The 24,842-nt window shown below is 40.7% G+C and overlaps 1 protein-coding gene across 1 annotated transcript; it reads left to right on the forward strand.

Moving 5' to 3' along the window:
- The first annotated feature begins 1,236 nt into the window (after window positions 1–1,236).
- On the forward strand, window positions 1,237–21,616 carry LOC137865661 (ATPase family AAA domain-containing protein 2-like). Its single transcript, XM_068700893.1, has 17 exons — window positions 1,237–1,422; window positions 6,314–6,397; window positions 6,972–7,313; window positions 8,412–8,576; window positions 9,457–9,547; window positions 9,973–10,287; window positions 11,240–11,366; window positions 12,337–12,520; window positions 13,516–13,695; window positions 14,927–15,056; window positions 15,209–15,405; window positions 16,548–16,707; window positions 17,042–17,176; window positions 17,273–17,422; window positions 18,480–18,734; window positions 19,425–19,558; window positions 20,977–21,616. Exons 1-17 carry the CDS (start codon window positions 1,237–1,239, stop codon window positions 21,391–21,393), a joined length of 3,252 nt encoding a protein of 1,083 aa, XP_068556994.1. The 3' UTR covers window positions 21,394–21,616.
- Window positions 21,617–24,842: the final 3,226 nt, after the last annotated feature.

Genomic DNA, 24,842 nt, shown 5'->3' on the forward strand with positions numbered 1-24,842 from the left:
CCCTACCTGGCATGGGAGACTAATTCAAAAGAGAGCCCCAGAAAACGCGTACAAAGTTTCTTTTGCCCATCAAAAAGTTCCCCAAAGGAATGCTTTTGGTACAATTGAACTCCCCAGGGGAGCCTTCACACAGCCCCACATGCAACTGGACCCTCTGTGTTCGCTCTTTCTGAGCAACCCGAAACATAGCCCTCCCTGGAATCAGAGAGGCATTCAAAATATGGCCCCAGACAGATACGTTTGCTTTTGTAGTGCAATGGCTTCAGAAGCAAGAGGGGAAAAAGCACTTTCTCTGGGAGCTGGAGAAGGTGTCCTAATCGCAGGAGAGGTTTCTAAATGGCATATCTTTGCGAGTGTTCCTGTAGTCCGGAGGTTTTTGTTTGTTTGTTTGCCTTTGGAAGGTTTTACTCTTAATCTTCACATCCTTCAGCAGAAGTGAGAAATGTGATTTTATTTTGTGCAGTGTCACGGATCCTCTGAAATCTACTGGGAACGATGAATACCTCGCAGAGTACCAACGTGATGATGGTGGAGACAAGGAGAAACCAAGAAGTTCAAAAGAACGTGACCTCATTTCAAAAGAAAACGTTTTGTACGGCAAAGAGCGTGGTGAGAAATTGCGGCGAACTTCCTCTCTCAAGCGTGACACTGAATGTAGCTCTAAAAAGCTTTCCTCCTCATCTATTGCAGAGAGATGCCAAGGTAGAAAGGACAAGACTAAAAACACTGAGAAAGAGCATTACCAAAGCAAGAGGGAACATGCTCCTAGTGAAGAGAAGGAGAGTCAAAAAGCAGGTCCTTCCAGCAAGAGGAGGTGTTCTCAGAGCGTGGAAATTGTTGAGCAAAAGCATCACAAGCAGGAGCACTGGGAGGGAAGCAGGTGCAGATCTTTCCCTGGTGAAAGAAACAGCCCTGAGAATGGCAGAAGAGCAGTCAAATATTCAAAGTACAGATCTGGCAGCGGAGGAAGATCAGAACAAGGTAGCAATAGATATTACCGATCCAAAGGGGAAAGAAGTTGGAGCAGAGAAAGATACTATCGAGATGAAGCACGGAGATGGGAAAGATGTAGCTATTACAATGATTACTATTCAGCTCATGCGACAGGAGACAGTAGAGAGAGAAAGTTCTCTCACGGCAATGCAGCCTTTGACAAATGGACTGCAACTTACTACGGCAGGTCACATAAGCATTATCATTACAAAAGTGGATGGCCTCACGGTTCCCTCTTGAGAGATGAAGATGTACGTCGCTTTAGCACACCCCGAGCAGACTTGCGTCGTTGCTCGGTATCTCAGCAACATTCTGGAAGACATTCTCGTGAAAGACATGCGCTTCCACCTGTGTCAGCTCATTTGGAGAACTGTCGCCAGAAAAATGAAACAGAAGGAAACAGAAAAAGAAAATATACCCGTGCAGAAGGTAGTGAAAGTGAAATAGAAAGGAAAGACAGAAAGATAGAAAACGAGCTTTTAGGTGGTGAAAAAAATGCAAAAATATCACAAGTTCTAGAAGAAAAAGAAGTCTAAGGATAAACATGGAGAGAAGGATTCCAAGTAAGCAAGGATTCCAGCATACTCCTCATTTTTTATCCTAATTCTTTTCTGGGTGCTTCTCATGTATTCCTTTTTTTTTTTTTTTTTTCAGTCCTTTTTTTTTCTTCTCTTTTTTTCTTCTTTTTTTTTTTTTTTCTGGTAGTTTCTAAGTTACTTAGATAGCATCAGCTGGCTGGGGATCATGTTGTTAGGTTGATCGGTGAAGATAGGAAAGCTATTGCTGAATTGTGTCAGAGCACTAGCTTTGGACCACATAGTTGGAAACACATCCGTACACCATTCTGGATTAGGTTAAAAGTTTTTTTCTGCTTGCACGTATTCCAGAGCTAGCCATTGTTAATGATCTATGTACAAACCAGGACCTATGGTCCTTCAATCTGAGGGCTTAAGTTTGCTACATCTAAAGTAAGTTGTGTGTGCACAAAGCACCACAAAATAGCTGACATGCTGCAAATCATCACCTGTGGTAAAATAAATCAAGTTTCATATAGGCAACAAGTGCCACATCTTTTTTTCTCTTTTAAACTTGCATGTTTCTTTCAGACTTCACGATTTGTGTTTCTGTGCACTCCACTGTGACAATGCCAATTGCAAGCGTAAAAAAAGAAGAAAAAGGAGAAGAAAAAGAAGAAAAAAGAGAAACACCAGGAAAGTGAAAGGCTCCTTGGAACACTTAGATCCTCGTTTCCAGAAGAGAACGCGGGAGAAGAAGGAAGAATCCCATCCTCCAGATGGCTCTTCATGTGAGCAATGCAGAAGTGAGAGCAGTAAACAACCTTACAAGGAAGGGAAGCCTTCCAGTGCAGGCGAAAGCAAGAAATACAGCTCCGTCTCATCCAACGAGTGTATTAAAGGTAGGCGGCCGCAGTGTGTTTGAGGAATTCCTTTTCTATTAATGTAGAGATTATTTCAAACAGTCTTGAAGTGCTTGGTGACTTAAAACCAACTTGGTAGACTATTTTTTTCCCAGTTTTGAATGACTACAAAGGACGAGATGAAAAACACTGAGAAAGAGCATTACCAAAGCAAGAGGGAACATGCTCCTAGTGAAGAGAAGGAGAGTCAAAAAGCAGGTCCTTCCAGCAAGAGAAGGATCAACTTGAATACAAAGAACAAAAACTTGAGCTCCTGATTGGCTTCATGCTGAATTCTGTGCTGTTCTTGTCCCAATCTTGGTCTCTCCATAGATACTATGGTTTAAATCCAAATAGAATCATGCGATGAGGAAGATCTCACTGCAACAAATTCAACAGCTAAAATCAAAGTTTACATTTTCCGTGATTTTCTTTCTGAGCAGAAGTGTGCAGTACTCCTTTTCTATTAATGTAGAGATTATTTCAAGCAGTCTTGAAGTGCTTGATGACTTACCAGTCTGTAGATTTATTATCAAACCAAAAAAAAAAACAACTTGGTAGACTATTTTTTTCCCACTTTTGAATGACTACTAGGAAGAAGGTTGTTCCGGCATCAAGAAAGTCATGTGACTTTCATGGCCATTCCATCATACAGTACTGAACCAATTTTAATTTATTTATTAGCTTCTTTATCTGCTAGATTATTTCCCCTAGTGTGATATTCCAATCCTTTCTGGTGCCCTCTTACATGTACTACTGCTATTTCTTTAGGTTCCCTTAATGCTTTTAAAATTTTCCTTATTAATTCTTGATGTATAAGATTTTTCCCTTGCGTATTAATTAAACCTCTTTCCTCCCAAATCTTTCCAAAGGTGTGAACCACTCCATATGCATATTTAGAATCTGTATATATAGTTCCACTTTTTCCCTTCAATAGCTCCAGGGCCCTGTGTAGAGCATACAGCTCGCAAGCCTGAGCTGACCACGATGGACTCAGGGGGCCTGATTCCACAGATTCTAGGTGTTTATTAATTATGGCATACCCTGATTTTCTTTTTCCTTCTACTACTCTGGAGGAACCATCTATGAATAGTATCTCCCCCTTCTCTAATTCAGTATCTCTCAAATCAGGTCTTACTTTAGTCTGGGTCTCGATTACCTCCAGACAATTATGTTGTAGTTCCTCTGATGGTTTTCCAAATAAAAATTGTGCTGGGCTCTGAGCAGAAGTTACCTTCAGTTCTAAATCAGGAGAGTCAATTAGTATAGCTTCATACTTTAGGATCCGACTGTCTGTTAACCATTTCTCTGCTCTCTGTTGTAAGAGGCTTCTGACATTGTGTGGAGCGTACACTTTTAAGGGGGCACTGAAAGTAATCTTTCTCACTTCTTCTATTAATAATGCTGTAGCGACCAAAGCTTGAAGACAAGCAGGCCACCCTCTACTTACTGGATCAAGTAATTTAGAACAATACCCCACGGGTTTTTTAATTCCTGCCCACTCTTGAGTAAGGACTCCATATGCTGTCTGGTTTGATGTGTTCACAAAGAGATAAAAGGGTTTCTCTAGATCTGGGAGACTTAGTACAGGTGCTTGTATTAATGCTTTTTTTATTTCTTCAAATTTTTGGTCATCTTCTGCGGACCACTTAAATTGATCATCAATTAATTTCTCATATAAAAATTTAACCTTCTCACTATAGCTTTCAAGCCACGGTCTACAATATCCTAATAATCCCAATGTTTGCCTTATTTCCTTTTTAGTTCGTGGGGGTCTTAAGGAGAGGATCCCGGATACCCTGTCAGGATCCAATTTCTTTTCTCCCCTGCTCAACCAGTGTCCTAAGTATTTTACCTCCTGTTCCACAAATTGTAACTTTGATCGAGACACCTTTAATCCCTTTTCCCCCAGGAAATTTAGCAAATCAATAGTAGCTTTTCGGGTTCCTTCTTCAGTCTCTCCAGCTATTAATAAATCATCCATATATTGCAACAACTTTACCTCCCCAGGTAATGTAAAATCTTGTAAAACTTTCTCCAAAGTTTGACCAAATAGATTTGGTGACTCAGTGAAACCTTGTGGTAGCACGGTCCACCTTAATTGTTGTTTTCGTCCCCTTTCCGGCTCTTCCCACTCAAAAGCAAAATAATCCCTGGAATTTTCATCTAGAGGACAGGTCCAAAAGGCATCTTTTAGATCTATTACGCTATACCAAGTATATTTGGGAGAGATGTGACTCAGCAGAGTGTAAGGATTTGCTACCACAGGGAATTTAGTGATTGTTCGCTGATTTACAGCTCTCAAATCCTGTACCATTCTGTATGACCCATCCGATTTCTTTACAGGGAGGATGGGTGTATTGTGAGGTGACATACATGGTTCTAAAGTCCCTTCTTCCAAAAGTCTATCAACTATGGGTTTTAATCCCCTTCGACCCTCCATTGGAATAGGGTATTGTTTAATTCGAATAGGACGATGTGGATCCATTATTTGCACATTTATGGGGTCCATTCTCATTTTTCCAATTTCCCCTTCCTTATACCACACTGAAGGGTTAATAACCTCTTCATCTTTTTGTGTTAAAGTGTATAATTTAATTTGCAATTTATCCCCTTGACTTTGAATGCTTAAGTTTAATTTTAAAATCAGATCCCTTCCCAGTAAATTGTACTCCGCTTCAGGGAGCAGAAGTAAATCATTAAGACAAATCTTTTGATCAGTTTCTATTTCCACATCTTTTAAAACAGGAACCTTAAAAGGCTCTCCTTTTGCCCCTATTACAGACGTGTAATTTTTCCCTTCTTTTATTCCCTCTGGGAGTTTTTGAATAGTGGATCTTTCAGCTACTGTGTCTACTAAAAATAGTACTTCTTCTTTTTGGGGACCAATTAATAATTTTATCAAGGGCTCTGTTGATGTTGAAGTCCCCAGAAGATATAGCCCCTGACACCCCTATTCTTCTTTAAACATTTTCTCGTCTTGTTCCCGCTTACGGCAATTCTTCTGCAAATGTCCCTTCTTTTGACAATAGTAACAAGCGGGGGTCGCTGAATTCCCTTGAGACGGCTGACCTCTAGGGGCTTCTTCGATACTTCTTCTCTTCTCCCTCTCTCCTGACAAGGGCTTTTTCTGACTCTCTTTTATTGCTGCTACAAAGATCTTGGCTTTTGCTTTTTGTTTTTCCTCATCTCTCCTGACATATACTTTTTGCACTTCTCTAAGTAACTCTTCTAATCCCCTCTCTTGCCAGTTTTCTAGCTTTACTAATTTCCTTCTTATGTCCCCCCAGGATTTGGCTACGAATTGTGTTCTAAGGAGTGCGGTTCCAATTGCTGTATTCGGATCGATCCCCGATTACATTTGCAGGCTTTTCTTTAATCTCTCCAACCATTCTGTTGGAGATTCCTCTTTTCCTTGGTGTTCATTGAATGCTTTATTAATGTTTTTTCCTCGTGGAACCGCTTCTCTCATTCCTTGTATAATTATTGTTCTCAAATCTCTCATATTTTGTCTCCCCTGGGGTTGCTGGTGGTCCCAATGGGGATCCACATTTGGCCATTTTTGATCTCCTGGGGGTCCTGCTTGATTTTGTCTTTCCCAAATTCTCATTCCAGCTTGCCTGATCATTCCCCTTTCCTCAGCAGTAAATAAGATGCCTAAAATGGATTGTATTTCTTCCCAGGTATAAGTGTTAGGACCCAGGAATTGATCTAGTTTTTTGGCTACTCCGAGAGGGTCATTTAACAGGGTCCCCATCTCTTTTCTAAAAGTTCTCACCTCTGTGGTGTTTAAAGGGACTGCCACAAACCCAATACCTCCCTGATTGCCTCCGAGAGGTACTTCTCTTAATGGATATAGAGAGGTTTCTTCAGATACGGCAGTCTTACTTCTTGTGCATGCAGCCGGAGGCAGATCTAACTCTGGTGCTGTTTGTAGTGGAGGCAGAGGCCTCGGGGGCCTTGGCTGCACTGCCGGAGATACTACCGGTACCGGAGGGGGAGCCGGGAGGGTGTTATTAGGACCCAGAGGTGGTAAATTATCCAACGGCTCCCATTCATCATTCTTTTCTTTTTCCTGCTTTTCCTCTCCTCCAGAATCCTCCTTTGTTTTTGTTTTTAGTGCAAATATTGAGGCTGGACGTGAAGTCCTAATCCACAATTCTGCGTACTCACTTTCTTCCTGACAGAAAGGTTCTTTTAAATTAACGTATATATTCAAAGCCTGACAAATCCAATCATCAAAAGATCCAAAAACAGGCCAGAAAACATGTGGTCTTAAAGGTTTTTTTGGCCATTCCATCATACAGTACTGAACCAATTTTAATTTATTTTTCCCTTTTCTGGGGCCCCTATTGTTCCAATTTCCAATCATTATTCCTAATGGACTTTCTGGTGGTATATCTGGTATTTCGCTCCCTTTCTGGTCCTTGGTCTTTGATTTTATTTGACCCATCCGGGAATTTTACTAGTGGCAATTCCCACAGCCCTTGGTTGCCCGGTGAGAGTGTCTTGCAGGGGGTTTAGGACCTATCACCCACCCACGTATCCCTCTTCTCACCAGCCCAGCCCCCCCGACAGGAGATCAGAACCAGCGAGAAAACAAAAAGACCTCCACGCTGACTTTAGAAGTCTCAGTTACACTCTCACACAAAAACTGGCAACCGTACCTTTACCCAACCGGACGGTATCTTACGAATCAGTCGTCTTCGTCCAGACTCCAATCGGACGGTATCCACCAGCATCTCTGCTGTCTTTGTCTGGGATCGAACCAGACGGTATCCAAACGACTGTCGTCTTCGTCCGGTTTGATCCCGGACACCGGAATCCAACCGAACGGTATCCAAACGACTCTGTCGTCTTCGTCCGGATCTTCGCGCGCAGAATTACGGGCAAAAAACAGCCGGCAACAAGGGAGCTCAAAAAAAATTAAATTCTTTGCTTACCTTTATTCAGGTTCAGGATGGCATTAGTCCCGATCTGACTCAAACAGGAGCCACCAAATGGTGGGGCGCCCCTCCTAGATTAAATCAGAATTCAGGAACTCTAGCCATCCCGGACGAGCCCCCAAATTGTTATAAATGGCTCAGGATTCAATTTAGGATTAAATGAAAAATAGGATTTATTAAAGTAATATAAAGGAATAGAGGTAAGCAAACAGCACTGGGTGCACCGGGAGTCTCCGCTCCACCAGGACGCACCCCAGTTACATCAAGCAGCTGATTTTTATGCACCTAGACTAATACATATTCATTACTACTTCTAAAAAAATAGATTATTATAATTAGCTTCCGGGGTCCGGTTCCTCCTACTGGAGCATGCGCATCAGTCTCCTCTGGGGGTCTCTAGGGGTCTTTCATGCTGAAGGCTCGTAGTCTTCCTCTCACCCTTTGTACTTACTTGGCACTATTCCAAGTTTATGGAACACTCTCTGTACACTCTCCGCAGGTCTTGTCTCCCAACCGTCCTTCAGCTTCTTTTTCTTCCTCTTAATCTCTTGGCCCCCCTGGCCAGATACCAAGGATCTCATAACAGTCACCAGCAGTCACCGGTTATTATCAGTTGTTCTGAAACTCCCAAACAGGTTGACGACTCATGAGCAATTAAAACATTCTTTCCCAGCTATTCACAGTCATCTACATAACATCTATAGCAGTGTTAAATCAATCTCGAAGAAGACAGAAAAGAAAAACTGTAACTGTTAGAACTAGAAGTCAGGAATAACAAAAGCAAACAGGTTCATAAATTTAAGGAGTGTTTTCTGAAGACGTGATAAACTGACTGGAATGAGGGGGAGACTGGGGCACACTGCATCTGTGGTTCAAGAATTAAATTGCCAGTGCAGGGCCCAGAGGCAGACAGGATTCAAACAGAATTATTACATTATTACAGACTTATTTTTTTATGGACACGAATTTATGGACACGAATTGGAATTGTTAAAACATTCCTCACAGGAATGTAACAAAATTTACTGAACCAGTAAATAAAAACTATATTTTTCTATTCGTTCCATTGTTTCAACTCTTCTGACACTTATGGATGGCATAGATAACAGAGGGGAGATCGTGGTAATCGGAGCTGCCAACAGACTGGATTCTATAGATCCTGCTTTACGAAGACCAGGACGCTTTGGCAGAGAGTTCCTCTTCAACTTGCCAAATAAAGAGGTGAGAACTTAAATTCAATGTTAGTGCTACCATGGCAAAGTCCAACTTTATAGGAAAAAAAAATAATTGACAACTTGAACAAAAGAGTGATATGTGGAGACACTGCATTGTTCCATGGAGGGCAAATCTGGTACTGGATATATATGGTCAGGATAATACCACCAAGTAGTTAGTTCTATAATCAAACCTTTCATTCCTGAAGTTGTACCTGTTTGCTTAATTATTTAGTCCACTTGGGTGTTTTCATCATGAAGTTGTGTTTTTGGTCTCAATCCTTCACTTATGAATGAATAGGGGACGTGTTTGCATTTGATTGTGCCCCGGATCGGTGGTAGTAGTTTGAGTCATAATTATTTTCTTCTTTATAGTAATTGTAGCAATTTGAAGCATTGTGCCAGAAGTGCTTTCTGTGAATTTACTGCCTGAAAAGCAAATGTGATGAAGTAATGAGACTGTCACAATGAAAGCTTGCTAAGTTTTAGAGAAGATTTTTGGACAACAAAGAAATGTTTCTGGATAAATTTTTCATTACAGTATTTTCCTCTGGGTCATTAGGTCTCGTAGTTTGGAAACTTGTTATTGAAGCTATAAATGCCTTTTCTTTCATTGTAGGTTCCTAGAAAAAGTTCAGTATAACAAATAAGAAATATTCAATTTCCTGGTTGAAAATGCAGAGTGTATATTAAATAACTGTAAAATACTTGAAAGTTGAGCAAGTAAGAAAAGCGTATTAATAGATGAGGGGTTTTGAGGGAGGACTGTTTTTTTTGTTTTGTTTTTTTTTGTTGTTGTTGTTTGTTTGCTTTTTGGTTTGTTTGTTTCTTGTTGGTATTTTTAAGGAAAACTTGGGACAAGCTAAAATGCAATGATTTACTTCCAGGCTAGAAAAGAAATTTTCAAGATTCATACTCGTGACTGGACCCCTAAGCCACCGGACATGTTGCTTGATGAACTAGCTGAGAAATGCATTGGTAAGACTGAAACCAAAATGGATTCTTGCTTGTGACCAATTTGTAAAGAACCTTAGCTTGTACCAGGCAGTACCCAAGCTCTTGTGCCTTGCTGCACAACTAGCCAACGAGGGAGCTGGCACGCCTTCATAGCAATCAGAGTTAGATGCTTTCATCTATTTACTCTTTGTTGTCGTTCCTCTTGTTGTCTGAGAACGTTAAATGGTTCTGGGGCATCTTCCTCAAGAGTATAGTTTTTGATGAGGAGTCTGCTTCAGCTGCATAAGTGCAGGATATCAGACTGCGCAACATGAAACTTCCCTGCAGAGCAGTAGCACTTTGAATTCCCTGTTAACCTGCTTGGTTTTGGCATTACAAATTCTTTACATGTTGCATGTTGTAAACCTGGGCCTTGACTGATGTAACGTTTGATTCTTGTTTGTTAGGATACTGTGGTGCAGATATCAAATCTTTATGTACTGAAGCTGCGCTGTGCTCTCTATGCCGATGCTATCCTCAGATTTATGCAAGTAGGGAGAAGTTGCTACTAGACGTTAATTCTATTAAAATAAAAGCAAAGGACTTTTTCATGGCTCTGAAGAAGGTTGTTCCGGCATCATACAGGATCGTGGCTTCACCCGGACAAGCACTATCACCCATTTTCAAGCCACTTTTTAAAAGATCAGTAGCGAATATTTTACAAGTTGTGCAGAAGATCTTCCCGCATGCACAGCTTGCACTAAAGGAGGACCGACAGCAAGGTATAACCACAGCATCCACTTCTTTATAATTCTGCTAAAAGAAAAACTTGTGGTTTGTGCAATCAACTTAAACCTTTCAGACATAATGATGGTAGAATTTTATTATTTGCATGTGCATGTCTTTCTTTTGGGCATGTCTGGAAGATAACGCATAGGTTTTATTCTGGATTCGAAACTGAAATGTCAAATGGAAGCTCTGAATGACTCAATACACAGTAAAGGACAATGCGTTCTCTACTGAAGCATCCTGCTTCTGACGGCAGCTAAGATAATTAGCATTTGTAGAGGTTGACTTGAGGTTTGAAGTATAAGGCACCTATTTTTCTTTAAAAAATCAAAACTCAGATATTTGGAGGGGAAGCATTTCTAGGTCAATGTTTCTAATTCCTTTCTGAAGAATGTCAGGACCAGGAGACAAGTATAACTGGTCTAAGCTAAATATTGTTTTAGCTATCATCATTTTTAACCAGTCTCCTAATTTAAATGTTTGTGGATCGTACTATACATGTGCATGTGAGATCAATTAGCATTGATATTTACTAGATGAATGGAATTCTGTGGCCATCACATCCTTAATCCCCGTGCTTTCATTGTGGGAACCTCCTCCAGAAAGAAATGGTCTTGTTTTTTTGTTTTTTGTTTTGTTTTGTTTTGTTTTTTTAGCTATTTAGCAACTGCGGAAATTGTTTGTAATCTCCTTTATTCTAAGGGGGAGAAAAAAATCACCAAGAGTAGCGTACCTTATACGTACACATCAGTGGGACTTAGTACAGCTTTGTAGGGCCTTGTGCCATCTCCTTAGATCTGTGGTGGGATGAACTCTAGGAAATAGCTTTCAGTGTGAGCTCTCAAATGAAGAAAGGGTTTTGGCACTGATTTAGAAGCTGTATTCATGTAAGAGAAAGAGACAAAGGCTATTCAGGAAAGCTAACAAACCTCTTTTGTCTTTCAGACCATTTAAATCCTATTTTACAAGATGATATGTTCGACAGTGATGACGATGCATCCTTGGTTTCTGGAGATGAATTAAAAGATGGAATGCCTGACGGACCAGAGAAAAAACGCCTCTGTTTCAGCAGGTAAAGAAAGATAGATCCCTGTTATGTTTAAATTCTCAGGACTGCTGAGTCTTTGTAAAGAGTTCCAGCTGTTAAAAGTGCGAGGGGTGGTAGAAGTAGGGGTAACATCAAGTTTGTGTGTTGAAGGGGTGCTTGGTATTCACAAGAAGAAAGGGTGAAGGGACTAAAGTTGTAATGAAGTTGCTCTGAATGACCAAACTGAAAAGCCCAGGCTTCTCTTCCTAAGCCAAAGTGATCCGTAGACTACCAGAACACGTTGACTTAATCCATGGCATTCTTTGAAAGACTCAAGACCACATAAATGTCCTGTCCGTCCTTTTAGCTTAAAATGCCCCAACTTTATGGGTTTGTGTTGCCACCTTTTGCCCTTCTGTTTTCCAGGATTCTTAAACCAGTGGTGAATTATGTAGCAGAAAGAAAACTGAGAAATGGCTTGTTAAAACACCTTGAGAATTGTGTCTTTATTTGTTAAGCCACCAAGTTGTGTTAATCTTGTGGTATTTTAGTATGGAAGTCATGCAAGCCCACAGTTGGAAAGTTAGATCATGTTGTCACAGCTGGATCGGTTATTTTTCTCAGTTTTTATTGCTGTGCTGTCCAGAAGATTTTCTGTCCTCTAGAGCAAGGCTAAGTCTCTAGCATCTTTGATTTAAGCCAGCAAAGGTAGAGCCTGATTGTAGTGGGGAAACAAATGCTCCTCACAAATGTATTTCCTAGTAGTAAAGCAAGATTGCAGGGATATTAATTTGCAGTCTTGGTTCAGTAAAGAATAGGAAACACAAGGGAAGAAGATGAAACAATTGGAATGACTGAATAACTTAACTGGAAATCTTACATGTATTTAATGTACCGCTACCATTTGGATTATTTGGGGAGGGAAAAGAAAGTCTATAGGAAAATTACTTGGAACATCTGTGTGTTTCTATTCAGCACCTCATTTATAAACTTGTTTTCTTAACTCTTGTTCTAGGAGTGCTTTCTGCAAACCAACATCACGCTGGCCCCGTCCGCTAATAGTAGGAAAAGAAGGGTACGGCCAGGTTTCTTACGTGGCACCCGTGGTGTTGCACGCTTTGGAGAAGTTTCCCGTTCACACCCTGGACCTTTCTGTTCTGCTTACAAACATCGCACCGCCAGAAGAAATCTGCGGACAGGTACCTTTTTTCTTTTTATTCTCATCAGATTCACTGACTGTATGTAAAGGATCAATCGAGTTGCAAGTAAGGTGAGCAGAATTCATTGGTAATGGAGGTGGCCTTGTTTTAATGTGCTGGGATGTTTGCTTCTGTCTGAAAATCCCCTTTTCTTTTAGACAAAACCACAAACAATCTGGATGTTGTACATGTCCACATTTTCCATACCCAATTTTACAGTGATGATGTTGCTAGCAGCTCAGGAAGCTGGGCGGTGTTGCTAATAAATATCTCTTTGTGGAAAGAAATGCTGCTCATCTCCCTGGGATCCAGAAAGTAGTTCTCATTGCCTCCTAAGACTGTGTGCTCCCAGTAGATGGCTCTGTATCAGACTGCATGTCCGCTACTTTTTGTAGCCTTCTTCTAAATTGTATTAGTAAGGCAACCAAGGTTTGGGGCTTCTGTTTATTTTGTTTTCACACAGACATACACAACTTGTGCCGTTGCAGTATGTGCAATAAAAGCATTAACATTCACAAAACACTTCATTTGCACGCTGATGTGGTTTTAACTAGAAAAAATAAACAGATCTGGTGTTTTTATTTTTAGGCAGGAAATCCATTTTATTGTTTGGCATCACTACCTTAAAATATTTTTACCTTTAGTGGGAACATTTGAGAGCCATACAAGTAAGGACAGACATGTTACACGACTGAATACTGATGTGTCCCATAAGAGGGACATTTTCTTTCTTTGTTATGCGAAGATTGTGGCTGTGGCCATATAGCTACGGTGTCTAGCCACTGCCTGAATATATCCTTCCCAACTTCTGACTAGAGTTCTTCGAATACTGGTAATCTGAAAGGGTGCACAGAGAAATTCCTTATGTGAAAGGATGCTTACCACTCTGTTCACATAGTTTCATTTCATGGGGCAGTCAGGTGGCTATGTAGCTATGTATTAACAGGTTATTCTACGTGTTTTAGTTTTCTTACCCAAGCTTTCCTTTTCACTAGCTGATCCGAAATGCTCAGAAGACAGCACCAAGCATAATTTATGTCCCAGATATCCGTTTATGGTGGGACAACGTTGGACCTGCCTTGAAACTTACTTTTCTAACTCTAACTCTTCCAGCATTTTCACCAGTTTTGCTGCTTGCTACGTCTGATGTACGTCACTCAGATCTCCCAGAAGAGGTATTTGTCAATACTTTTCTTACTATTTCTTCAGTTTCTTGTAATTTATGAATGCTTTCAACATCAAAATGCTGTGCTTTCTTAAATGCCTACTGTTATTACTCAGGCACCCTAACAAATCACTTAAAATTTGCTTAGAGAAAAAGAATACTGTGAAAGCATCTGCTTAAGGTTTTTTCTGAGTCAAGCAAGTGACTTTCACCCCCTTCTCACGCATGCAAATAATAAATTAATACAATAATTCCGGTGGCTACAAAGTGGTTCAGTCAAGAATATGCAGTGCTTGAAATGACAAGAGGATGTTTTTACTGAAGAGATTTCTTCTGACAGTCTGCCATTCCATGCTATGTTGGGTAAACTGCTAATAATGCAATTTAGTAGAGAATTGAAACACTTTGATTAAAAAAAAAAAATCAGTTTCTTTCTTCATATAGGCCAAAACTTTCCAAGCTGGAAAGCTGAGTTCCAATTTCTGCTCAAGTAACTTTGGAATCAAATTCTAGTTGTATTCCTAAATAAACTGTAGTAAAAGTACATGCAGAACTTCATTGACTTCTGAGAGTTTACATTAAGGGAAGGTGCCCAAAACAGGAACACGCTGTTCTCATTCCGATTATTTTGTCTCAGTTATTGGGGGAAGAGAACAGGTCTTACCTAGACGTGTTTATTATCAACTGCTTTGAAAGTGCTTGAGCTCCCACAGAAGTTTTTGTACAGGTTCTAAATTCCTTCTAAAATAAGTAGTGAAATTCCTTACCTACCTTTTAATACTAGAAATTGAAAATGGAGGAAGACGTAGAGGTACTAGCTACTTCAGACACCTTTTGGTAGAGAAATAAAAACTCAGCAAAAAGCCCTCACTTGTCTGCTGAAGCCTTTCTCTTCCCTCTATAGCCATAAAGGTTCTAAGTAAAGGAAGGCAAAGGTTCTAAGTAAAGCAATGCAAGTAAATACAAAGGAAGCGATGTTGGATGTGGTGAAAGCCATTACTTTATCAGTGTAGCGTACAATCCCTTCACCAGGATTTAATTCTACAGGTGATTCTTAAAGGTGATATTTGAATTTGCCATGCCGGCCTGTGAAAATGTAGCCATTTAAGGCCAGGAAGATAACTTTTTTCAGTTTGTGTTCTTCAGGTTATTATTCATTTTAAAAGGTACTCGTCTTTTTGGAATAGAAGATGAGTTTTTGTGGCCTTAAATCTGAAATGTCTTTTCTCCTTCTGCTTTAGATCCAAAAATTATTTAATAAGGAATTTGGAGAAGTGTGCAATATTGAGTTGCCTGGTAGGGCAGAGAGAGCAGCTTTTTTTGAGGACCTAATTCTAAATCAAGTGGCTAAGCCTCCTGTAAAGAAAACAGGTGAGGAGGATATAAGAAGTACATCTAAAACTTTCCTATCGAAGTTACTAGCTCTTTGGGATTTGCTTTGGTGGTCATTTTCTGTCAGTAATTTTGTCATATGTTTGTATTTGAGTACTGTAAATTGGCTAATTTTTCCTGATTAATTGAAGTTGATCGGACATTGGAAGTCCTGCCTGTAGCACCACCAGCTGAGCCTCAGAAGCCACAAGAGGAAGAAGTAGGGATGCTGGAGGAGGAAGAGGAGGATACCTTGCGTGAACTTAGAATTTTCTTGAGGGACGTTACTCACAGACTTGCCACTGACAGACGTTTCGGGGAATTTGCAAAGCCCGTTGACCCACAGAAGGTAAACTAGTGCTGATCTGTGTGTGTCTGTAACTTCTCAGTGTTTGTATTTCTCAGCGTTTTGGGAAAGGTTCAACTTTGTTTTTAGGGCTGCACTATTAGGATTTTGCAAGAAGCAGAGGCAGTGCTTTTACTTCTGCTGACTCTCAAATGTCTCTTATCGGATTATTCACTGAAAGCCCTGGTTTCATTCTAAAAAGCCAGTCCAAATGCCAACACAGTCTGCTCGTGAAAAGGCTTTGATATGTAGGCATGTCACAGCACTGAAAAGCACAGAGATCTTTCCTTATAATTACAAACAGTACTTACAGGACTACTTTAATGAAGTCTAAAGCCCTTTATTGGACTGTCAGTTCCTGTGGGAACAGGAATAGGAGCAGCAGTTTGTAAAAATAAGTTTTGAGATCCTGTTCTCTGTTTCATCTGGAACTCCTCAAGAGGAATCAACCATAAGTGCAGTGTGTTTTCTTTTTCCTCCAACTGGCTGCTTAGATCCCTTTTTCTCCTTAATTGATTAGATAAGCCTAAGCTAGGGGCGTATATTTCAAAGACAAGTGTAACTTGACTATACCTGCGGATCAGCAAAGGCCTCTTCATGTGGGCATCCACTGGCTTTTCTTCCCCTTTTCTCCTAGGTTCTTGAGCTGTGAAAAATCTAGACAGATACGTATGTCCTCATCTGAACTAGTCATTAGGCTCCTCTTATGGTCTGAGGGAAGAAATCAGCACCTCTGGGCCCAGTTATCTCATTCTAAAGTAGATGCCTGCAATACGTACTTCACAGGTGCAATTCATGCACCTTTTCCTCAATGTCGACAGCAAAAAGAATGTCGGATGGCTTACTCAGCTTTCACTGTTGTGATTTTCTGAAGCAAAGTGAAATGAATCTCCCACCCTCAGTGTTTCTTCTGTACCATGTACGTGCTTCTGACCTCCCTACTTCTTGTTGTCTCCTAGCAGCTCTAATGCCAGTTGAAAGAGCCCTTCCATTTCCGAGAAGCAAACTGGTTAATTTCAGCATCTTCTGATGCATCGCAAATTTCAGGGTTTTTAGGAAGTCGTTTATTTAAAGTTTTCAGAATAATTTTGGTAGACAGTGTGCAAGGTTAAGAAAACCTCTGAATGCTTGTATTTGATCTGCAGGTACCTGACTATGCCACAAGGATTAAAGAGCCGATGGATCTTTCAACAGTTCTGACTCAAATTGACTCGTGCCAGTACCCCGCTGCAGGAGACTATCTGAAGGACATCGATCTAATCTGTAACAATACCTTAGAGTACTACCCAGATCAAAGATCTACAAGTGAGGATGTGCTTTTTAGCCCTAGTTTAAAAAATCTGTCAAACGTATAGATGGATAAATGCTGTGTGCGGACAATAGACTTTGGATGGATTAGATGATTTTGGACATCCACAGAGAACATCTCTTACCACATTGTAAATATTTTATCATTTTGCTACTTGGGCATGGAATTGTGATATAAATGTTCCCAAGGAACTAGTGCTTTTGTTTTAATTAACTTCTATGTTGTTATGCTGAAAATATTCACTGAGATAACCTTTCGGAACCAACCTATGAAGAAAGCATTTTTTTTCTGTGATCAAAACAATTTCATTGGTTGGTAGACAACATTCAGTTAAAGTCTGTAAAATTTCAGATTGTCACAGAGCCTATGTTTTGCAAGACACCGCATATTCAACGGTGAGGGACAAAATGGATACAGAGTTTGGACGACTTTGTGAACAAATTAAAGAATCTCGTGAGAAAAGAGGTACGTGCTTTAACGCTAAGGATTTTAAGACTTGTCTCTGCATTTGTAACTGAAAATGCACAACGAAGATCTTTGGTATCTATTCTTTATTGCAAGGTCGCACCTCTCCAGCATGTGCTCCATGCGACAACACCAAGTCACCACAGCAGAACCCTGCTACTGAAGACGACAAACCAGATGAAGAGAGTAATGAAAATGAGGAGATGACAGCGGCACCTGTAGATGCCAGTACACCCATTTCTAATGGTAAGTTGCATTTTATTCAGCTGCTCTTGTCATTCATACCTTCTCTGTTCTTGAGGCGCAACAGGTGTCTCTGATGCCTGGCTCTTTATGCCAGAGGTATTTTGTTTTCAAATTTACTTCAAAATGTGAGAGAGAAATCCAGAGGTCATTCATTCAATATAGTTATGAATTAAAGTTCAAAGAAAGTTGGTTTACAATATAAAAAAAAAAAAAAAAAAAAAAAAAAACTTTGACGGCCCAATTGCCATTTAGTCGCCCCTAAATTGCTAATTCTTGAGGTAAAAAATGTTGTGGATGGCAGTTTCTGAATACTTAACTAGTTTTTAATTATGCAAAATGGTATTTTTACCCCCACTCCACCCCTCCCTTCCCCAAATGCTAAAATCTTAGCTACCTCATACTGTGATTTCCAGTTGAAGGAGGGAAGTCTAACTAGTGAGAGTGGGAATTTTGCCATGGACTCCACCCATATCCTTTTGCAATACTATATGAATACTACGAATGTTGGGCAAAACCACAAAGTTTGTTTTTTCACAAAAGGTTTACCGAATCAGGAAGCATACGAGGTATAAGTCTTCACGTTTTTTCTCCTTTGAATATTCCCGTAAAATTGTCTCATTAATTAATCTCTTCCAAACACGTATTCAGCTTTTGAAGTCTTCAGCTTGATACCAGACTCGAAGGAGAGCTTATTTCCAGAGGCTTTTATGATGTTCATCTGTATTAGTTCATGCAGTAAGACAGTGACTTTATCAAATAACCTCACGCTGTATTAATATTGCCCATCCAAAGTAAGAATCCTCAGCATGTAAAATCCTGAAAGTGACTGTTTAGTGAATGAAATTCCATAGCAGTGTGTGTGGTTTGTTTGCTTGTTTTTAATCTTAATAGCAAACTGACCCCATTAACTTTCAACTCTTTTCTCAGCATATGTAGGCAGTGGTAGCTCAGTTCCTTTGTTTTCCTTGTCAGTCAAGTAAGATGAAGATAATGGATTTTGAAGAAAGAATTCTTTTGGTTATGTTTTGGATTACTTTTTTATGCTGTCTCTTTGTAGGTGCGTCAGAAAGAAAGCGCAGAAGGAACAACTGTGCGCATGCTGCAGCAAAGAGAAGAAAGAGTTCTCAATTCCATACAGAGAACAGAGTACCAACAGATGACCAAAACGATAGTGATGAAGAAGAGTTTGTGGACAAACATGTTTCTGACATATGTCAAGTAAAACTTAACACTGAAAAGGAAAGTGCTAAGCTTTGTGGATATTCCCCACCAAGATGGGGAACTATAACTAATGAAAATCCAAGTTCAAATGGTAAGGGAGAAGTCCAACGGATCCTTTAGCACCTTATTCTTGCTGAGGAGGATTGCACTATTTATTAGCTTTAGCCTTCAATTTCACTCTATTTTTTCTGTTACAGCTCTCAAAAATCATCACACAGTTTATTCCGTAATGATGTTGCTCCTCTAATTGTGCAAGCCAAGCCCACATGTTTCTGTAGGTGCTGTTTTTTTCATTCTGAAGTCTGTTTTTTTCTAATGGTACCTAACTGAAAGCCAGCAGTCACTGACATTCTTTTATTGTACGAGGTGCTTTCCAATAACGAGCAGCTTAGGTGAAAAAGCTGCACTTCAAGATGCGTGGATCCAGAGTAACATGTGGAATAGGAGACTTAAGCCCTAATGTTGTACTCTAAGATGTGTTCCCTAACCTGAATTGGCAACATGACTATTTTTTTCCACTATTAAGCTTTTCATTAGTGCTTTTGGTTTGTTTGTGGGTATTTTTGTTTGTTTTTTTTTTTTTTTGTCTTAGTTTCTAATTTTTATGGAGCAGTGACTTTAGCTGGAAAGAAGGGAGAAGCCAAGTATTTCTCAGTGAAGACGATAACAATTCTGTCTCTGTATTTGTAGAAAGAGACTGTTTGGCAGGTACAGGATACTTCACTGAGACTGTATTCTAGATAAACAGAAAACCTGACTGAAGAAATCTGTGTCCTTCCAGATTCCTGGGCATTTCAAGCGGTGACTCCTGAACGTTCTTGGGAAGAAGACCAGCAACAGATAAGTGATGAGAACACTGTACAAGTCCCTACAGAGACAGACTACATAGTTATTGTGGATCGCTATGAGCTCAAAGTATGTCTAATTTCAGCTTTTTTTTAATGCTCAAATAGGACATATTCCTGCATCATGTAAAATTGCAAATTAAGCCCATTGTTAACCAATGCCAATTAAAACAATTAATTGGAAGGACATACAGATAGTGAAATAATTCAGCCTGTAATGCACTGTGACTGTTTAGTTTCCACACCTCATGGAGATTTCTGTAGGCTACCATTTGCTTCTGGTCATCTGTAGTTTAGGAGACAGATTCTTTGCCTAATTTTTAAGACAAAAGGCCTTGCTGAATTTTAAAATACCACGCTGACAACCTGCTAGTACTATTATGGATATCATTTTAATGATTCATAATTCTTATGATGGGTTTGAGGGCTTTTATCTGGGGATTTTTTTTCATGCTTTGATGTATTAAGAACCTGAAAAGGATCTTTATTTCTTGCAGTGATGATTTTAAACCTGAAGTTAGCAGGTCGACGTAAACTAGCTAGCCATGGAGAAGTGACTACTTTTCTGAAATTCCTTGAAAGTGCAGTATTAGAATTTCTTATATTGTGTGTGTGTATATATATATATATATATGTATATATATACGTGAGGGAGGCAGAGTTTGCTGATAAGATGATAAGCAGCATTATTTCCAGGGGGCAGTAGTATTTCCATTTGGTATGGCTGCTCCCTAAAGCTACATGCTTGCAGGCTCACACAGGTAATGGACAGCTGTGGCAGTGGAAGAAGGTGCTGCCACTAGCTTGTCACTGTTGCTGTGCCAGAGATTATCATCTCTGCATCTTTGGTAATAGAAATGACTGTGTGAGAGAGAGGTGATTGCTACAAGCAGTCGCTTTGCTATTTACCCACCCCTGAATTTAAAGGTAGGATTGAGCAAACTAATCCACCTTTGCTCTGGGCGTTTGAGCAATCTGTTCTGCCAGCAGAGTTGTAGGCATGGCACACGTGGGTAAAGGTAATCACCTAAGGGTGCTTCCTTTTCCAGCTGGCACAGCTGTATCTACAAGATCTGAAGCCTTTTTACAGTGCCCCGTGCTGCTGCAATGCTTCTCTAATGAAATGCAACAGTGGCTTTGCTGTGGCAGCAGCTGTCCTACAAAGAGGATCGTGTCATTCCCTGCTGCTTTGGGAGCAGTCGACTTGCAATTACAACCATTGATGTGATAGATTGGTTAGTAGTAAAAGATTGTCCAAAATTTCAGCCTTTCCTTTCTCTGAAATATGAAAAATTAACTCATTTTCCCTGCTGAAGTCTCATGGGATATTTAATCTGTTCTCTGAAGTGTTACATTTTATTTAATAGCGTAAGAAAAAGTAGGCTCTCACTTGTATTGTTACTGTTCAACCTCCGAAAACATATAAAGCATATTCAAAGGATCTTATACTATTCTAAAGTTGTTGTTTTGCTCCATTGTTGTCTTCAGAAACTGTTATGCTTTGTCACTGAGATAATGAAGGGATTTGACATTTATCACCTGGAAAAAGTATATGGCGTCATTAATCAGTGTATTTACAACCATAGAGAAGACTACGACAAAACCGATTTGGTGGAGGTAATTTTTGTTTTGAATTCTAGCACTTTCTGTCACTGTTACGCAGTATTTGTGTGTTCTGGGGTATCGTGGTTGTTTAGCATTGCTCTTCACTGCTTAGCTGTCTGTGCACAGACAACAACAGTACGACTTCTCCCTTTCAGTCTGGAAGACGTTTATCCACCTTGCAAAACCATTGTTATATTTGGCGTAATTGTTGGCAGTTTCTGCAGGAAAAAGCATGAACTTGAAGACAATGGGTCCACCCACACAGCCCTTTCAAAGCAGTTAACCTTAGTCTGTCAGTAGTTTTCCTTGGGAACCATTTTGAGAGTGGGAGGACTACGAAGGGAAGGTGCTTTTCTAAGTCTTTCACTCGCTCTCTCCCTCTACAGCCAGTCATGCACGGTGATAGCAGTTGTTCCATCCTTGGAGAGAAATTTAAGTATATAACAAGAGTTTGAGACTTCTCTCTAGTCACACTCTAATCTCTTTTTAACTAATGCGCTTGAGCATCTTTAATTGGGGAGATTTCTGCCTGTGCCAATTTTACACTGAGTCAAATTCTCTGGTCTCTTCCTGTAAAAGATGATTTCGGAGTTGTCCGAACTCCTCAGAAATCTGTGTGAGGCATCCATGGTCCAAGTCAGGTGTTCCCAGTATACGCTTGGATATTCACTCTTCACATTGAAGATCCTTGAACCCATTTATCTTAGAGTTGCTTGTGCTTAAGAACAGATGAAATTTGTTGTGCCAATCAGTCTGCCTTGAAAAGAGAGTGCCTCTTTTTTTTAGGCACTGGTCATCTCGATCTCTTCTTCCACATCTGATAAAGAGTTAGAACGGACACTCTGTTCTGCCTGTGAGAGGATTATTTAGATTCAGGGAGGCCGCTCCTGAAAAAAAAAAAAGAGATCTTTTAGCTCGAGAAGGGATTTATTTATGTTATCTCATGGCCTGTGAACTTTTGTAACTTAACATTTAATTTAAGTGTTAAAAGTTAAGTAGCTTTCTTGGTTTTCTATTTCTTCCTTTAGCTTAGGCAAACAAATCTCTCCTATTCAGAGTGCACTGTACAAGTTAGTCAGGAGCGTGCTCTACTGTATGGAGCGAGAGAACTTAAGGAGTAATTATTCAAAGTCCAGAAATTAACTTGAGCTTGTTGTGGCTTCTCAGCAACTGTTTCTTCCTTCTAATTGTTGTGAAACCACTGCTGAGAGAGATCCATATAGCTGATATCCTCCTCTCTATTTTGGATGTATAAGGATGCTTCTGAAGCTAGAAGGGGTAATAGGCCGTTGTGATGGTGGTAGCACACTGTTTGCTAAATAGTACTAACCATGTATTACAAATTATTTATTTTTATAGTAATAGAAAGTGTTCTTAAGCTTTCATTTGTGCTTACTGCTATTTTAGTAACAGGTAGTAATGGTAATAGAAGGATGGTTGGACTAGATGATCCTGTGGGTCCTTTCCAACCTTGTGTTTCTATGATTCTTTCATGAGGAAGCTGTAGACTGCGATGAGGTCTCCCCTCAGCCTGCTCCTTTCCAGGCCGAACGGGCCCAGTGCCCTCAGCCGCTCCTCATATGTCTTCCCCTCAAGGCCCTTCACCATCTTCGTAGCTCTTCTCTGGACACTCTCCAACAGTTTAATGTTCTTTTTGTACTGTGGTGCCCAGAACTGCACACAGTGCTCGAGGTGAGGCCGCACAGCGCGGAGCAGTGCAGGACAATCACCTCCCTCAACCGACTAGCAGTGCTGTGCTTGATGCACCCCAGGGTATGGTTGGCCCTCCTGGCTGCCAGGGCACACTGCTGGCTCATACTCAACTTGCTGTCAACCACGACCCCCCTAGATCCGTCTCTGCAGAGCTGCTCTCCAGCATCTCATCACCCAGTCTGTACATATAACCAGGGTTGCCCCGTCCCCGGTGCAGGACCCGGCACTTGCTCTTGTAAAACTTCATGCGGTTGGTGATCGCCCAGCTCTCCAATCTGTCCAGATCTCTCTGCAAGGCCTTTCCACCCTCAACAGTCAACAACTTCAAGTTTAGTGTCATCAGCAAATTTGTTCAAAACACCTTCTAGTCCTACATCCAAATTGTTTATAAAAGCATTGAAAAGAACTGGCCCTAAAACGGAGCCCTGGGGGACCCCACTGGTGACCAGCCACCAGCCTGATGTAGCCCCATTTACCATAACCCTCTGAGCCCTACCCGTCAGACATTGCTCACCCATCGTATGATGTTTTTTATCTATGCTTGACATTTTTAATGGGATTGTGTATATGGTTTGCTTTTCTTGTTCTCTAAAATGACTTTTTGAGAAATCCTTTATATAATGAACATGAAGTTGAGCAATCACAGACAAGACAGGTGACAAGAACTTCTGAGGTGCTCAAAAGAGTACACACCATAAAAATATCCATTTCTGCTTCCTAGCTTTTTTCCTAATCTGTTATAAGTGCATTGTCATCTTTCTCCCGTGACTGCATTCTACAGGGCTGAGTTTTTGGGATGCTAGCTAGCACTCCTGAGCACATTACTTCAGGTTTCTAGGCCAGTCTAATAAGCGTCTTCCACCACTGAGGCACCAGTATGAATACGAACCAGTCCTTTTTGTTAGAATTGTAGGGGTTGGAAGGGACCTCCAGAGATCATCGGGTCCAACTCCCCTGCCAAAGCAGGTTCCTTAGAGCATGTTGCCCAGGTAGGCATCCAGATGGGCCTTGAATATCTCCAGAGAAGGAGACTCCACAAGCTCCCTGGGCTGCCTGTCCCAGTGCTCCGTCACCCTCACCGTGAAGAAGTTCTTTCACATGTTGGTGCGGAGCTTCCTGGGCTCCATTTTGTGGCCATTGCCCCTTGTCCTGTCCCCACTAACCAAAACCACTGAAAAGAGGTTGGCCAAATCCCTCTGTCCACCACATCTCAGATATTTATACACATTGAGGAGATCCCCTCTCAGTCTTTTCTCCAGGCTGAACAGCCCCGGGTCTCTCAGCCTTTCCTCACAGGGGAGATGCTCCAGGCCCCATTATCGTCTTTGTTGCCCTCCGCTGGACTCTTTCCAGGAGACCCCTGTCTTTTTTGTACTGGGGAGCCCAGAACAGCTGGACACAGTGCTCCAAGTCTAACTTTTCTCAATTGTTTCAGGATCTATCTATGCTATATAAACCATGGAGCTTTCTAGGCAAACACTGGCAAATCGTGAGCCAGGTGCAACTCAATGCCGACATTTCCGTCAGTGTGTTAGGGGTGGCAGCTTTTTCCAAGACTGACCTACGCCTGACATCAAACGATGTCATGTTACTATGATCTGCGTTTCAGTAGATGTACAGAAGGGAACAAAGAGCTGTGGTGTTAGCACTGTATTTAAAAAGCTACCGTGAAGAAGATGCCTGTGTTGAGCGGACAACAGGAAGCTTTCATTGCATCTCCAGGCAAAGGAGAGGAAAAAAAAATATCACTGAGGCAAAAATGTGTTTCTTCTTATCCACTTCAAGACGATGTTGAAAACCTGGTATCCTAAATGCATCTTTACCTATGGAACCACAGTCAGCTCATTGCATTGCAACTGGAAAATTTCATACTTAAAAGGGAATGACAGGCAACGAGGAAGCAGGAGCGTTCCTGGCATCAAAACTTTTGCTCTTCAAAGTTTTGGGCAAACTTCTCCCCGTTATTAGTCTGGAGAGAAGAAGACCTTCACAGTTAAATATATATAAAGGTGTAAATCTCAGTTGGACATGAACAG

The sequence above is a fragment of the Anas acuta genome, chromosome 16 (genome assembly GCF_963932015.1).
Source record: "Anas acuta chromosome 16, bAnaAcu1.1, whole genome shotgun sequence".
Lineage (NCBI taxonomy): Eukaryota > Metazoa > Chordata > Aves > Anseriformes > Anatidae > Anas > Anas acuta.

Coding starts and splice junctions, on each gene's coding strand:
- LOC137865661 (XM_068700893.1), top strand. CDS start 1,237: ATGAAGATGTACGTCGCTTTAGCACACCCCGAGCAGACTTGCGTCGTT. Junction 9,548..9,972: donor ACTAGCTGAGAAATGCATTG/GTAAGACTGAAA, acceptor CTTGTTTGTTAG/GATACTGTGGTGCAGATATC. Junction 11,367..12,336: donor AAACGCCTCTGTTTCAGCAG/GTAAAGAAAGAT, acceptor CTCTTGTTCTAG/GAGTGCTTTCTGCAAACCAA.